Source organism: Crassostrea angulata, chromosome 3, assembly GCF_025612915.1.
Source record: "Crassostrea angulata isolate pt1a10 chromosome 3, ASM2561291v2, whole genome shotgun sequence".
Taxonomy (NCBI): Eukaryota; Metazoa; Mollusca; class Bivalvia; order Ostreida; family Ostreidae; genus Magallana; species Magallana angulata.
The window spans coordinates 23,453,040-23,470,112 of record NC_069113.1 but is presented as its reverse complement, the minus strand read 5'-3'; the positions used below and the strand labels follow the sequence as shown (position 1 = coordinate 23,470,112).

The window sequence follows — 17,073 nt, the reverse complement described above, 5'->3', positions numbered from 1 at the left end:
AACTGCTTATAAACTATTTGACAATGACTTCGGAGTTTGGATATTTCAGCGCTTACTGTCTTGTCTATAGTAATTTTCTTGTGATCAAAATCTAAAAGATGGAGTCCTTGCAAAGATGTAACTCGACTAAAAGCTACATAAACCATGTGGCTTTGGATACGCCCCTTAAATGATATAACTGCATTTGACAGAGAAATTCCTTGACATTTGTGAACAGTAGATGCTGCTGCAGGTTTTAATGGAAACTGTTTTCTCTTAACATGTACAGTTTTATACTTTCCAACTTGAAACTGTCTGGTAAGGAAATGCACCGGCGTCCAAGTACGGTTAATGTTGCTTTTATAAAGGTGTCTGTATTCCTTTCTGGCATCTGATCCAATGTCTTCTTGGTCAGAGAATAAAACCCAGAGCAGTATGGGTTTATTGTTAGAAAGCTCCACATGCATGAGTTGGCAAGATGCTCCATTTGTTAAACCATCTTTTATGTCCACATTTTGTATCATCATGTAATGAGCACTAACTTTAAGTTGCAATTCTGTCAGCAAATTTTGGGTTTTTTGTGGAGGTTGACTTTTAGCAATTTCCAATACAGTAGATTTGACATTTGCAGAGGCTTCTCCCAAAGTGTAATCTGATGCTTCGGAAATATACATTGGGCCATCTATGTTCGCCAAGGCCGTTTCATTGTGTTGATCTACAAGTGCATTCGAACTATACAAATGAATGAACTTGCTCAGATCTAAATGTTCTGAAGGATTTACAAGTCTTCGAAGTAGTGTTTGTATATCAGCATCATTTTGTTCTCCTTCCCTCACTCTGTTAAGTAAATGGGCAAATTCTGCATCATCTTTTTGCCGCATGACCATTTTCAATTCAAAAAATTGGAGTTGCTCTGTCCAAACATTAGGCATTAAAGGTCCATAGTCTGAAGAGCTACTGGTAAATATCCATTGGTCCAATACTGGTCGTAACTGAAATAAATCACCAACTAGAAGCAAGGAGATCCCACCAAATGCTTCTTTGGTACAAAATATTTCCTGTAGCCTATTATTGATGAAGTTAAACATATGGATCCCCACCATTGAGATTTCATCAATTATGAGCAGTCTGAGTTTTATAAAGCGACATCTGAGCGTGTTCAGTGTGCTATGATCAAGAGGCATGTAGGTTTTCAAGGAATGACTTGCTGGAATACTGAATATTGAATGTAAAGTATTTCCCTTTATATTATAGGCTGCTTTGCCTGTTGGTGCACCAATGACAACTTTAAGTTCATCTGGGTTTTCGCTTGCAGTGTCATAGAAGCGCATAATTGCTTGATACACTGCTCTTAGGGCATGACTTTTGCCGACTCCAGCTCCTCCTGACAGGAAAACATGATACGGCTTGTTAGTTGTTTTTGTTAAATGTAAAATGTAATAGAAGAAGGTTTTTTGTTTATTGTTTAGTGAACGTACTAATTCTCTATATTCAATATCTGAAAGTTTATTTTGAATGACTATTTCATTGGTGGTTTTACCAGGGCATCCAATGTCTAGTCCAATATCATAATTACGACTTGTTTCATTTGGTGGTTGAAGCAATGATATATTGTCCTCTCTTGCTTCCTCACTGTCTTCTTCTGTTTGACGTGCAGTTGGTGCTATGTTATCCATTTCATCATTGACAATCTCCTGACTGACATTTTCCATTATTTCATCCATATTACAGTCACTGATACAAGCACTGAAGGTTTGTCTGACTTCAACATTTGTATTTTCAAACTTCTTATACTGTTCTTCAAATGAGGAACTTGTTCCCATCAGTAAAAGTTCTTCTCGCCAAGGATGGAATAACATAAGCTGTTCCCTGTAATGTAATTCCGGATCTTTTTTCAGACTATATTTTACATATCGTATTATTTTTGAAGTCCTTCTTTTCACAAGTCGACTTCCATCTGGTAAAGGGATTTCAGTTCCTGCAACTATATTTTCAATATTATTGTCCATCATGTCAACCTCCTCTACTGGTTCTTTGAGACCTTTTCTGTTATAGGTATATCTGTCAAAATCAGATGCAAAATGTGCAAGTGTCATATTCTCTAATGATGGGGGTCGTTCCGAGTACCTTTGTATTAGTCCTGTGCAAGTTATATCTGTCGTCTGGAAGACCTTTGAGTACTGAGGCTGGTTTCAGTATTACTATCCGTTTTTCAGGTGGGGATGTATTAATGAATATCACATCTCTTGAACTCTGTGTTAGAGGTAGTTGCAATAGGAGATAAATTGCTTCTTGTGCTGATATTTCGCATTGATTGAGGAATTTATTGGAAATTACTCTTAGTTTCTCTCTGATACTCAAATTTCCCTGTTTCATTTCCTGTACAGCATTCTGTAGCAACATACTCATGCCTCTCTGTGATTTCATTATGTAACTTGCTATGTAAACACATACAGCATATGGATCAATCACATATTGCATATCAGTGTTTGCTTGCCATATTCTAAGTATATCTAAATTGAAAGAGTTTATCCTAGTATCTTTCACTGTTCTCTTTAAGAAAACTTTTTTCTTTAAAGTCCATTTCAACATCACTTGTAAGCGTTTCTAGAACTTTTGTGATTTTGTCATAATTGACCTTATGTTTCGCAACATCTGATTTTTCTGTATCTGTTGGCAATGGCTCCAAAACCATCGTTTCAGTCATTGGAGGTATTGGGAAACCAAAGCAACATAGTCTTTTTGCTTTTTTTTACACGATTTAGAGTGTCGGTGTTTCTGTAGTTTCACAAACTTTTTGTCCTCTTCTGATACATCTGAAGAGCATGATATATGAGAATCAATGAACTGGAGTATGTCATCAATCTGACTAGATCCATACGTAGAAGAATCTTTCATCCAGAATAAACAGTGCAAGTGTGGGGATCCACGCTGCTGGAATTCGACTCTTATGTAGTAATCTTGAACTTTGCCTATAGGACAGTTTTCGGATTTTAAAATGTTATTCAAGAAGAGTTGTGTTCTATAATGAAAATGTCTTGCACAAGTGGTGGGATCTTTCTGAATCAGTTCACATCGTTCCATCCAATTGAGATTTTCTATCTCTTGATAAGTAAATTCACGTTTGTGGATTTTCTTAGCTAATATTCCAAGCAAATCAAGCCAGTGGGTTTCAGCTGCAGAAAAAGTTGAAAAAAAAGTTGGTAAACCCAACTGGCGTAACATTGCAAATAATTCTTTTTGTTTTCTTTGATAATATGGCGGTGATGATCTGAGTGATTTCAAAAATGTAAAGCCTTCATCATTGTGCAACAAATTGTTGATATTCTCAGAAGATTTCAATTGCCCAGCAGTATATGAATTATTTGTTGTTTTTCTTAAAGCTGTTGTTGCAATGTCTTCGACTTGTAGAGTCTGCAATATCTTTAGTTTGAAGAAGATGTTAGCTACACAAGTTGCAAATCTTCTGTCGACATTTCGTAACTCTACTTTACAAATTGTACTGAATGTCACTGGAATTTGTCTCTCATCATTTTCTGTTCTCTTTTGACCAGCAAACAATACAGGAAAAGCCTTTTCTTCAGAATACTGATCAAGGTATACACTGATGGGGTGATTCTTTTCACCAGGTGCTATTTGTAAAGCATGACGGCCATCATCTGTAAAATCAATGTTTTGTAATAAAGTGTCTTTATTACCAGATCCAGAGGTTTCTTCTGCAGTTTCTTCACACCATCTGTCATCATCATCATTCTCTTTATCTGTAATAATTTCTGAATGACTTTGACATGCAGTCACTGACTTGTCATTTTTATCATTTTGCATGTTCTGAACTGTATCTAAATCCTCTTTTGATGCAAAATCGATATCATTTTCAATTTCCGACAACCAGTTTGTGTCCAATTTTATACCTTCCTGTTTGTAAAGGACACTTTTGTCAATCAAATACTTAGCTAGGTCATAAATCACTTTGGGTCTAACAGTCTCATGAAGCATTGATGATTTATACTGAAGTCTTCTTTTAAACAACAAATGGATAGTTGCAGTGTTTTCAAATCTTCTTGGAAGCATTTAAATAACATCTGTTGGATCCATAGGAACATTTACAGTGTTGCCATAGATACCTAGTTGTTTTCCTGCTCCAAGTTGCTTAAGCTGCATGAATGGGATCCTCAGAGCTACACATCTCTCTTCTGTCTGAGTTGGATTTAATTCAGTTAAATTATCTGGTAACTCTTCATACTTGAATCCGTTACAGAAAGCCATTGGTGGGATTTTCTTCTCCATAATGTATTTATAGCATGTCTTGCAAATCCATTCACTATTACCTACACTTTTTGTTCCTGTAAGAGTCTGATTCAGAAATTGCTCAGGTATGCCTTTCTTCAAATATGCAGGTATTGTTACTAAGTAAATACTATGCTGGTAAAATGTTTGCTTACAACACGAGCAAACATAGTCATCGCCTCGTTTTAATAGGTCACGAAATATTTGTATCTGAGTTTCAATATTATTCGGCTTTCTTCGCTTGGAGTATTTGCTGTGGATTGATTTGTTTTCTTTTCTTTTACTCTTATGCCTCCACTCTTTCCTTTTCTTATTTTCATTTTCTTTCACCTCATTAATCTTGCGTCTCTTGATTCGAATCAAGTTTCTATTGGTGTTTTCCTGTAGTTTAATCTCAGGTATAGAACGCCTTTTGGCTCGAGTCAAGTTTCTATTGGTGTTTTCCTGTAGTTTAATCTCAGGTAAAGAACGCCTTTTGGCTGGAGTCAAGCTTCTATTGGTGGTTTCCTGTAGTTTAATCTCAGGTATAGAGCGCCTTTTGGCACGAGTCAAGTTTCTATTGGTGTTTTCCTGTAGTTTAATCTCAGGTATAGAACGCCTTTTGGCTCGAGTCAAGTTTCTATTGGTGTTTTCCTGTAGTTTAATCTCAGGTATAGAGCGCCTTTTGGCTCGAGTCAAGTTTCTATTGATGTTTTCCTGTAGTTTAATCTCAGGTATAGAACGTCTTTTGGCTCGAGTCAAGTTTCTATTGGTGTTTTCCTGTAGTTTAATCTCAGGTTTAGAGCGTCTTTTGGTTCGAGTCAAATTTCTATTGGTGTTTTCCTGTAATTTAACCTCAGGTATAGAACGTCTTTTGGCTCGAGTCAAGCTTCTGTTGGTGTTTTCCTGTAGTTTAACCTCAGGTATAGAGCGTCTTTTGGCTCGCGTCAAGTTTCTACCCATGTTTTCACATTCTGATAGTTCAGCATTACTTCGCCTTTCTCTTCTTGAAATATTTCTTTTAAGGTTTTCAGTGTCTCTATATTCTGGCATTTGTCTTCGTTTACGGCGGGAAATGTTGTTAAGCTGCTGCTTTGAAAGGTGTTCTTTTTTCTTTTTTTTGTCTCTTTCTTTGATCATCAAAGTAGTTTGTAAGCCAATCATTAGAATCTTGATTTCTCTTTAGTTTTTCACTTTCTGACAGTTGTAACTTTTGCTTCTTTGGAAAACTTTCAAGTTCATTTGAAGAATGTGATAATTTGCGCTTTGTTTCATTATTAACTGTAGCAGTGTCTGTAGTATTTTTTTCTGGGTTTCTCTTTAGTTTTTTATTCTCTGACAATTCCTGAACCTTTTGTTTCTTTGGAAGAATTTCAGGCTCACTTGAATGGTGTGTTGATTTGCCCTTTCTTTTATCAATAACTGCAGCTCTGTCTGTAGTATTTTGTTTTGAGTTTCTGTTAGGTTGTTCATTTTCTGATGATTGTTGTACATTCTGTTTCTTTGCAAGATTTTTCAATTGAGGTGCTTCATCTTCCTTTGAAGTTTCAGTCCTGTGAAGAAAAAAACACCCACACCTATGAGATACATGTATATATTAAGAAAATGACATTTGTCATTATTGTCGAGTTATTTCTTGTGTTGATGCAAACCAGATTCCGTAACACACTATGGATTTTATTCATTGGAGGCTGTAAAATGATTTTTTTTTCAGAATTAGTATTCATTACTATTTCCTTCATTATTGACACCTTTTCGCTCTCTGTCTTTCTTTCTCTTTCTGTCTATGCTGTCTGTCACCACTAGTTCTAACTTTCTTTGGCATGGTATGAAATTATTCTTTCATCAATCTAAAACAATAAATTTATTGAATAAATCAAAACATATAAAAGTGTTATGAACAATAGTGACAACCAAAAGACATGTTTATAATTTACACAGTAGAATTTTACTCTACTTTAATTAGATACAAGTAAAAAAAACCCACCTAATTTGTAAATTTGGTTTATGACAATAAATGAACATGATAACTGAATGTGTATAATTTACACATGTTTTTAAAGAACATAAAGATTAAGTAGATGAACAGTCAATGACAGCTTTTGAATATTACTGTCATTTTTTTTTCAATGTTTTTTTTCCGAGGCTCCTATTTCTTTTCTTCATCAGTAGGGACAAACGTTTTCTCCATATCAGTATCAGAAATCTTTTGCTTCTTGGCTGGAGTATCTTCCTGTGAGGAAGGTAGAAGTTCCTGCGAGGAGGGTAGAAGTTCCTGTGAGGAGGGTAGACTGTTAAAGGATTCATCCGTCACTTCTGCCTCATAGTCATCAACCTTTCTTTTAAGCTTAAAATTCTCCTTTTTCAACCTTGCCAGCTCCAGCTTTCCATCTCTAGCCAATTTTTCAGTTTTGGATAATTGTTCTTTGCTTGTCTTTCCATGAGTTGAAATTAGTTCTGCCATCTGTAAAATTTCATCCAGGGTCTTTTTCACCATATCATCTTGCTAATTTTGTAATTTTGCATTGATCAAGCAACCTTTTATTTGATTAGTTTTGGCAACAATATTCTCCGCCACATTACTTATGGCTGTTAAATTTTTTTCCATCATGAATCTGCAAAGAAAACCTAAATTGAAAAAGAGATTCTTAGGTGACAGTGTTTCAAAAGCAAAGAGATACCAACTACATGTGATTTAATATACGGTACTTTGGAATCATTTTTTACATGTGGGTCAATGTTGGTAAGTAGCCAACATTTTTCTGGTGAGGAGGTAATTTCGTTGGTGGCAAGTTTGGGGTAATCTTAATGATTATTAAACTAATGCTTGTATATATGTTTGTGAGGATGTAAATTCATGGGCAAGGGATTCCCACAAAAGCCCCAAACATTGGTCCTCTAGTAACAGTGATGATTCTAAAGTAATTATAAGTGCAGCAGAGTATACTTAATATGCTAGTCAAAATTAAAAGAATCTTTACTATTTTGTATTAGCTCTTCACAGAATTATGAAATTTTCAAAAAATTAGCTGTAAGCATTGAAGGTCAAAGATTCTCTCAATTTCTCCTTTTTAACTCACTTAATTATATATATATATATATATATATATATATATATATATATATATATATATAAACACATAATTATATATTAAACACATACAAACACACATACAACACAAAAGTGCATGGTTATTTTAGCCATCTACTCACTAACTAATGTTCCATTAAAAGCAACAAAAAAGAGGTCACTACTATTATATTAGAATTTACAAGAATGAGCATGGAGACTTGGTGAGTAAATGTTACCGCCACCACCACTGGGAGGATCTTTTGATGCAGTTTAGGAATTGTGAAATTTTGACTACATAAAAAGATATAACCATGCAGTGTCATGCATAGCAATGAAAATGCAATACTTGTTTTTATCGTTATATTGTTTCTGCAAAAAATGTTTAATATAAATATGCAAATAATTTCCTTTTCATCATGTTCAATGGTTAAAATGCAGACATTAATTTAAAACAATGACATTCTATGCTAAGCATCACACTAATGTTAGCAAAACTTGAGACTGGGAAAAAATGGAATTACTTAACCTTACTAATGCTAATCACTTTGTTAAATTACATTGCTAATCCAAGCTGAAATTTTTTGTGTAAATTCAAATGCATGTATTGAGTAATTATAAAAAAAACAGACTCAAATTTTACTTGGTGGCATTTGAAGTTCTGATAATTTATATGCATGGTGCAGAAAGCTGATGCATGCATGATTTTAAATTCTACTCACCATAATACTGATGTGTTAATCACTTTTCAGAAAATTCTTCCTCTTCAGAAATTTCTTCTTTTCAACACCGAATATTTTATTTACCCAGATTGATATTTATCTATTATATTGTATTATATCTATTGTATTTTATTTAATTAATCATTACTGTTGAATTTAATGCAAACACGATCTGCACAACCTCAAAACAACCTCCTCGAAGACACGATCCAGCTTAATTACCTTTTACTCTGATTTACAGACGTAATAAACATCTACATAATTAAATTACTCACACATCAAAGTGTAGCGCAACGCTAAATACCATATATACATTCTGGTCATCTCCTGGGAAAATGCAGCAGCAGGATGCATGGCGAGCAGTTGAATTGATAGTCTTGATCATCAAGAAGCTTAGACCATCTTAGGCCAAGGCAAACGTTTAAATGATCTCGTGTGATAAACATTACTTGAGGCCGATCCCGACCAGAAATAATCGTAGTCAAAATTTGGTTTCTTATCAAACTTTCAAGGCAAGACGAATATCACTATGCCTGTCTACACAAAATATCTTTTGATCTTAGAAACCGCAGGAGGAGTTATCAAGATTATTGAAGCACCAAGTGTGCAATATAATGAGGAATAAGAAATATATTCAATGGCTGATATTTTTCTTCATTTAACATATATGTACAATAAAACTACTCAAAACTCTATCTTGTAAACTGTAGGAGGAGTTACCATACAATAGGGGTCCTTTACATGCAATATTTTGCAAGAAAATGATTAAGTTCAACAGCTGGGTTTTTTTTTTAAATAAATAATCAGAAATCAAAATCCAAGCAATTTGCATTCCTCTTATATATGTACAATAAATCTGCAAAACAACAACTTCCTATCTTGAAAACTGTAAGAGGAGTTATCTGTACAATAGGGGTACCCTATATGCAATATTCTACAAGAAAATGACTAAGTTCAACAGCTAATATTTTTCTCATTAATTATCACAGATCAAAATCCTAGCAATATGCACTCCTCCTATATATGTGCAATTAATCTGCAAAACAACAACTTCCTATCTTGAAAACTGTAGGAGAAGTTATCCGTACAATAGGGGTACCCTATATGCATTATTCTGCGAGAAAATGACTAAGTTAAACAGCTGGTATTTTTTTCATAAATTATCACAAATCAAAATCCTAGCAATATGCACATCTCTGATATATGTACATTTGATCTGGAAAACAACAACTTCCTATCTTGAAAACTGTAGGAGGAGTTATCCGTACAACGAGGATACCCTATATGCAATATTTTGCCAAAAAATGACTAAGTTCAAAAGCTAGTATTTTTTCGATATATTATCGGAAATCAAAATCCTAGCAATATGCACACCTCTGATATATGTACAATTGATCTGCAAAAGAACAACTTCCTATCTTGAAAACTGTAGGAGGAGTTATCCGTACAATGAGGGTACCCTATATGCAATATTTTGCCAAAAAATGACTAAGTTCAAAAGCTGGTATTTTTTCGATAAATTATCGGAAATCAAAATCCTAGCAATATGCACACCTCTGATATATGTACAATTGATCTGTAAAAGAAAAACTTCCTATCTTGAAAACTGTAGGAGGAGTTATCCGTACAATGAGGGTACCCTTTTGGCAGCCGCCCGACCGCCCGCCCGCCATCCGCCCGCCCGCCATTTTCACCATTCTAATAACCGGATTTTTCCGTTGGAAAACCCGGTTAAAAATTGTATAATAAAATACTACCATTGTATTAAACATAATATCACATAATAATTTTATTAGCAGGGCTTATTTACAAAATGTACTTAAGGTACATAATAACTAGTTAAACACAAACTTACATGTCACAGGACAACAAATAAAACAGCCAAAAAAATACAAATGTAATTTTTAAAAAACACTTAACATAGCATAAAGATAATGTACACAAAGTCACAAAGCAAGGAAACATGTTGTAAATAGCTAGGCATGCAAATTGCTGCGCCACCCAAAAATCCATTATCACGACAAATGTGGAATCTTTAATCATTTAATAACACAAATTATTACCTAATCAAAGGGATTTTGTTGTTTTATTACATATTAAATATTTGCGTCTATTTTGAACTGCCGGTCAATAGACTGCGATCTATTAGACCGCCGGTCAATAGTCTTCGATCTATTGGACCGCCGGTCAATAGACTGCAATCTATTGGACCGGCAACGTATTTCAGAACGCTGGTATGTTAATGTTACATCCTTTCGATAGTTCTCATGGAATGTATATTCCTTTACATAGACGCTGTTTTTAGTACTTGGTGAAACCAAATTCAATGTTATCAAAATGGAGTATCAAATAATCAATAGTTTTAAAGCCTGATATAAGGTAAAAGACTACATGTATTTAAAATCTAATAGGTTGAAGATTCCCCCTTCTTTGTGTAAACTATTAAATTGAGATGTTATAATGCATGGAACAGGTTTTGTGCATGTAAAAGATGAAAAAAAAATCTTAGAATATTGCATAATGGCACGAAAATCATCTGCAATATGCAAATTGTAAACCCCGAAAACTAAAAAAGGAATTAGGTAATAAAACAATTATTTAACGCTTGAACAGTCAGTAGACCAGAATTTTTTCCCTTGGTGCAGGGAACAGCTCAGTATGATCTATTGCCATCGGCCGTTGGCCTCGGGCAATAGAGCTGTTCCCTGCACCTCGGGAAAAATATTCTGGTCTATTGACTGCTAAAGCATTAAATAATTGTATAATAATATACCCGGCCCGCATGCAATAATGAGTTAAAGGGGCATGGTCACGATTTTGGTAAAATTCTATTTCTATGTTTTGATTATTAACAATGCTTAAGAATTCTAATGATCAAATAAAATTTGAGTCATCCGTAGAGTTACAAGCAAGATACATGGCTCACTATTCTTTGTCATGTAAACAAGGCTCGTGCCCTGTTTCTGTTTACAAAGGTTCAATATACCAGTAAAAATTCTTTTTCCAGCTTATTTGTCTATCTTTTTATTTATTTTAAGCATAGATAAACAGTTCCTAACGTTTAAAACATTCGTTTAAGGTTTAAAACTGAAATTATTACTTCAACGTTCAAAATGTTAACAAACGCTTTGTTTACATAGAGAAGAATTTCAAGCTCTGTAACTCGCTTACAACTCAACAAATGACAATCAAATTTCGGTTGCTTATTAAAAATGCCTTTCTGAAACATTGTAAACATTAAAGCTACACACGCTATAATTTACGTCAATTTTGAATGACAGTGAAAACGCATGTGATTGTCTACTTATAAAAGTTATCCTTAATCTGTAAATTACAAGGGTGAATTCCATCTTGTTACAAAGATATAGATTTTTAATTGTTTATTTTTCTGCCAGGAAAATATACCTTTTCATGAATATTGATGAAGGAAGAGCAAACCGACCTCAATGCGCATGTTCGCGGAGAACTAGGTGGTCGTTATTGTTTGCCCAATTAAATATCCAACTTGATTTTTAATATGCTTAACAGTTGTTAATTTGAAATACATACATGTATAATGAGTAAAATACGTTTGTCATTCACGATACCCTTACTTCTGCATTAACACTTCTAGGATCTATAAATAGCACATAGGGGAAAAACACAGGTCTACTTCATTTTTTTAAAGGAAGTATTCATATCTACTCACAGGCTTGTATTTTTTCTTTTGTTTGTACTCGTATATCGGACATATTTATGCTTTACTGAAAATATCCTTTCCTTTGTGAAACTATCACAATTATGAAGATGTTGACCCTTCACCAGTTTTGGTATGATAGGCTAAATTTAGCTGTCGATATCACGTGATAGATTGATATTCACGAGGAGGCATTACTTTCCTGGCAGGAAAATAAATATTTTTTAATGTTTAATATTTGATATATTTGTGACGTGATCGAATTGAGCATTATAATTAACAGAATAAAGGTAATTTTTATTAGTAATCAAACACATACATTTTCCCCTTTATTCAAAATTGACGCAAATTATAGCGTGTATAGCTTTAAAATCGGAAAATTATTTTTTAACTAAAATCGTGACCATGCCCCTTCAAGGGCAAGTCAACACCTATATGAACTAAACATAATAAAGAAGAAACAACTGCAGACCTGTTTCTCCTAAGAAATACGAAAATCCAAAATACTTGTGAATTATTTGTTTACAATTAAGACAAAAGAATTCATTCTTATGGATGTTGAATTGAATTCGAATGCCAACGACCTATTTGTTGAATATAGGTTTCTGAATAACGTAATTAAACAGCTTCTGTATCAGCAACATTAATTATTGCCTCACATTTTGTGTCCAATGGTACTTGCTAACAGTTTATACCGCTGCCCGATGCATCCACAGCACTGCAATGACCAGTGCAAGCGAGATCAACGGGTCTGTACAAAGTACTTGTTATACTTTGTTCTGTCATGACCGATCCAACGTAATGGGCATTTTCTCTTATATGCCGCGTGTAAAACTTTCTATTTGCTGTAGTGATAACTACGAAGGCTACAATCATCAATAAGATGCCAAACCCTACAGAGAGGCCTATGATCATCGGAAGGTTATAGCTGTTTGTTGCACCCTCATGTCCTAAAAGTAGGAAAGAATATCCACGATCAAACCATCACAAGATAGTTTATTTTAGAAAAATAAATCGTTTTTTTAATTTTTTATCAAAATCAGAGACTTGAATAGCATCAATCGATAGCTAAAGAGTTAACACAATGCTAAGAGTTGGGGTGGATATAGGTTTCTTTTCCTTAACGTTTTTAAATTATCATAATTCAAATTCGTACCATCTAAGTTATATTCAGGGCATCCATTGACATGGCTGCAGACTGTCACATTACAGTTACATTCCTTTTGACACCATGACCCATACCCAGGATAACGACAGGGTATCGAACAGTTGGGTCCAAAATAACCAGGCGTACAATCTAAAAGAAAGATCCTAAAATGGAGTTTATCAAATGCCCACCAAATGTCATGGACTGATATATATGTTGTGATCAGTCTACATACATGTATATATCACTAGATGATAGCACGCGCAAGCGCGGGAATTAACACTTTACACAATACAATATACAAATATAATACAATATACAATACAATATATAAATGCTTATAATATGTTGAACCATTTTTTGTTGTTCGTTTTTTAATATAATACTTTGTCCGATTTTTTCCTTATCTTGAATAATGAATAATACATACATGTACGTGGCCTAAATCCTGTTTGTTGCAGCTGACTGAAAAAAATAAACTTTTTTTAATTGTATTTGGTTCTTTTGGTCAACTTTCAATATAATTTCTAATACTGTGCCAAATAGGTATTTCAGATAAACAAGAGGCCCATGGGCCATATCGCTAACCTGAGGAACAATAGGTATGATTAAATCATAATACAAACAATCTGGACAATGTACAATAATACATGTAGATCCTGTATACACTAGAGGTACTGTGAGCTAGCTCACAATTGATACCCCCCGCTAAGAAAATCATAACTCACTTATTTTTTCTATTATAGAAAATATTGGATGAATCTATTTCACTGTCCATTTTCTATAAATAACAACTGCTCTATTTTTTAATAACACTGTTAATGCTAATATGAGTACACAAACCAATTTCTATTCTTTCCATTCCATTTTAGTTCAAGTTAAATGTTAATGCATGAGGACAGTTGCACCCTTATGTTAACAAACATGACTCGAATCAAACAAAATTCCAAATGTCAAGCAGCCATTTAATACAAATATTTTGAATTATAGGTATATTGAGCCCGATTTTTTTAAACAATGACCTTGAACTTCCTCAATTGACCTTCGGTCAAGGTCATGACACACCCTCAGGTAATAAGCAATCTTGATGTGCTTCCAATATTTGTCCATTAAAAAGATATGGACTGGACATGAATTTTGCACTTTTAGCCAGTGACCTTGGCCTTGCCCAAATGACCTTGGGTCAAGGTCATGACACACCCTCAGGTCATAAGCAATCTTTGTGTGAAGTAAGAACCTCCAATGTTTCTCAATAAGAAAGATATGGACCGGACACGAATTTTGATTTTTTTCAGCCAGTGACCTTGACTTTGCCCAAATGACCTTAGGTCATGGTCATGACACACTCTTAGGTCATAAGCAATATTTGTGTGAAGTAAGAACTTCCAATGTTTCTCCATTAAAAAGATATGGACCGGACACAAATTTTGAACTTTTTCTGCCAGTGACCTTGACCTTGCCCAAATGACCTCGGGTCAAGGTCATGACACACTCTTAGGTCATAAGCAATCTTTGTGTGAAGTAAGAAATTCCAATGTTTCTCCATTAAAAAGATATGGACCGGACACAAATTTTGAACTTTTTCTGCCAGTGACCTTGACCTTGCCCAAATGACCTTGGGTCAAGGTCATGACACACTCTTAGGTCATAAGCAATCTTTGTGTGAAGTAAGAAATTCCAATGTTTCTCCATAAGAAAGATATGGACCGGACACGAATTGAACAGACAGACGGACAAACGGACGGGCGGACAAGGTGATTCCTATATACCCCCCCCCCCCAAACTTCGTTTGCGGGGGGTATAATAAAATCCATTTTCCCCCCTGGATATTCTTTTGTTTATAATCATTAGTCCCTTTTCTAACAGGATGATTTTATAGTCATATCACATGATGAGTATTGCAGTTCTCAAAAAGATCCTTAATAATTGTTTATGTATGGGATATAAAGCTACATCAAACTCTGAACCTTCTTGTGAGGCCGAAGAATTGTCCTGGAGCCAAAGTCTTAACAATTATAAAGAATCATCTGGCTGATTAGTTTCTGAGAAGATTTTAAAACTTTACTCTATATATTCCTATGTAAAACTTTAACCCCCACCCCCCCCCCCCCCCATGTGGCTCCACCCTACCCCCAGGGATCATGATTTTCACAACTTTGAATCTACACTACCTGAGGATACTTCCACACAAGTTTCAGCTTTCCTGGCTGATTAGTTTCTGAGAAGAAGATTTTTAAATATTTACTCTATATATTCCTATGTAAAACTTCGACCCTCCATTGTGCCTCACCCTACCCCCAGGGATCATGCTTTTCACAACTTGGAATCTACACTACCTGAGGATGCTTCCACACAAGTTTCAGCTTTCCTAGCTGATTAGTTTCTGGAAGAAGATTTTAAAAGATTTACTCTATATATTCCTATGTAAAATTTTGACCCCAATTGTGGCCCCACCTTACCCCCAGGGATAATGATTTTCACAACTTGGAATCTACACTACCTGAGGATGCTTCCACACAAGTTTCAGCTTTCCTGGCTGATTAGTTTCTGAGAAGAAGATTTTTAAAGATTTACCCTATATATTCCTATGTAAAACTTCGACCCCCATTGTGGCCCCACCCTTCCCCCAGGGGTTATGATTTTCACAACTTGGAATCTACACTACCTGGGGATATTTCCACAAGAGTTTCAGCTTTCCTGGCTGATTAGTTTCTGAGAAGAAGATTTTTAAAGATTTACTCTATATATTACTATGTATAACTTCGAGCGCCCATTGTGGCCCCACCCACCCCCAGGGATCATGATTTTCACAACTTGGAATCTACACTTCTTGAGGATAATTCCATACACGTTTCAGCTTTCTTGACTGATTGTTTCTGAGAAGAAGATTTTTAAAGAATTACTCTATATATTCCTATGTAAAACTTCGACCCCCCATTGTGGCCCCACCATGAATTTCACAACTTTGAATCTACACTACCTGAGGATGCTTCCACACAAGTTTCAGCTTTCCTAGCTTTATGGTTCTTGAGAAGAAGATTTTTGAAAATTTCTCGAAATTTTCCATTAATTTCATAATGAGAAGATGTTGAAAATGTGAAAAGTTTACGGACAGACGGACGGACGACAGACAAAATGTGATCAGAATAGCTCACTTGAGCTTTCAGCTCAGGTGAGCTAAAAACTGTTTTGGAAAACAATCTGGAGGGGGGTATTCCCATTTAACTTCCCCGTTTTATGCATACATCATTAACCTGTTCATTAATCATTAATAGTTAAAAAAGATTTACAACCAATCAGCTGTCGTGGTATGAAAAATTATGGAATTAAAACACAAATTATTTGACATAATGGCGGATAGTGTAGGGCGAACAAACCATCGGGCAGATACTTTGAATCCGACATCTTATGGATAATAATGCAAATGGATAATAATGCATTACCTAGAGTGTTTTAATTTCATACATTTTCATATCACAACATATTGGTTGTAATCCTTAGACATTAATTTTTAAACGTTAATGAACAGATTATTGTTTCCTATGTCTATATGGAGAAATGATGCATGCATAAAACGGGGAAGTTTAGTGCCCCCCTCCTCTCCCAGATTGTTTTTTTTAAAAACAGTCTTTTCTCTGAAATTCTTAGTCTATTTGGGACAGTAATAGAAATAATTAATTATATTTAAAATGACCTAAATATCCAAATTTAGAGAGAGATACACAAAATACCTATTCACTGGTTTGAATTAAATACAGTAAAAAGGGTTTGTTTCAGGTAGCTGCAACAAACAGGATTAAGGCCACGTACATGTATATATATTATCCATTTCAGTTTAAATTTTTCATCCCTGTCCGCTCCTCAATATATACACACACTGTTTGTATTTTCTTTCAATTTTAAAGAATAAGATAAGGAAAAATGAAAAACAATATGTTTCAATAAATTAAGCATAATATCATAATGTGTAAAGTGTTAATTCCCGCGCTTGCATGGGTAATCATCTAGTATACAAATAAATATACAAAACATCTATATACCAACCTGTACAGATTTTCATCTTAGAATGGAAGTATTTATCATCTTGACACTGCATCGTTGAGCGTCTTAATAGAACATTAGAAAATAAGATACGTTACACTAAGCATTAAATCCTGATCTGCAAACAGTACAGTTGAAAGAAGTTCAGGTTCATAGTTTGATGGTATTTATT

General features: G+C 34.6%; 1 protein-coding gene across 1 annotated transcript; it reads right to left on the bottom strand.

Moving 5' to 3' along the window:
* Positions 1–6,392: 6,392 nt before the first annotated feature.
* LOC128177740 (uncharacterized) lies at positions 6,393–17,069 on the bottom strand. The gene is made up of 2 exons (XM_052844572.1): positions 16,905–17,069; positions 6,393–6,860 (listed from the first exon to the last, which is right to left on the bottom strand). Exon 2 carries the CDS (start codon positions 6,740–6,742, stop codon positions 6,395–6,397), a length of 348 nt encoding a protein of 115 aa, XP_052700532.1. The 5' UTR covers positions 6,743–6,860; positions 16,905–17,069; the 3' UTR covers positions 6,393–6,394.
* Positions 17,070–17,073: the final 4 nt, after the last annotated feature.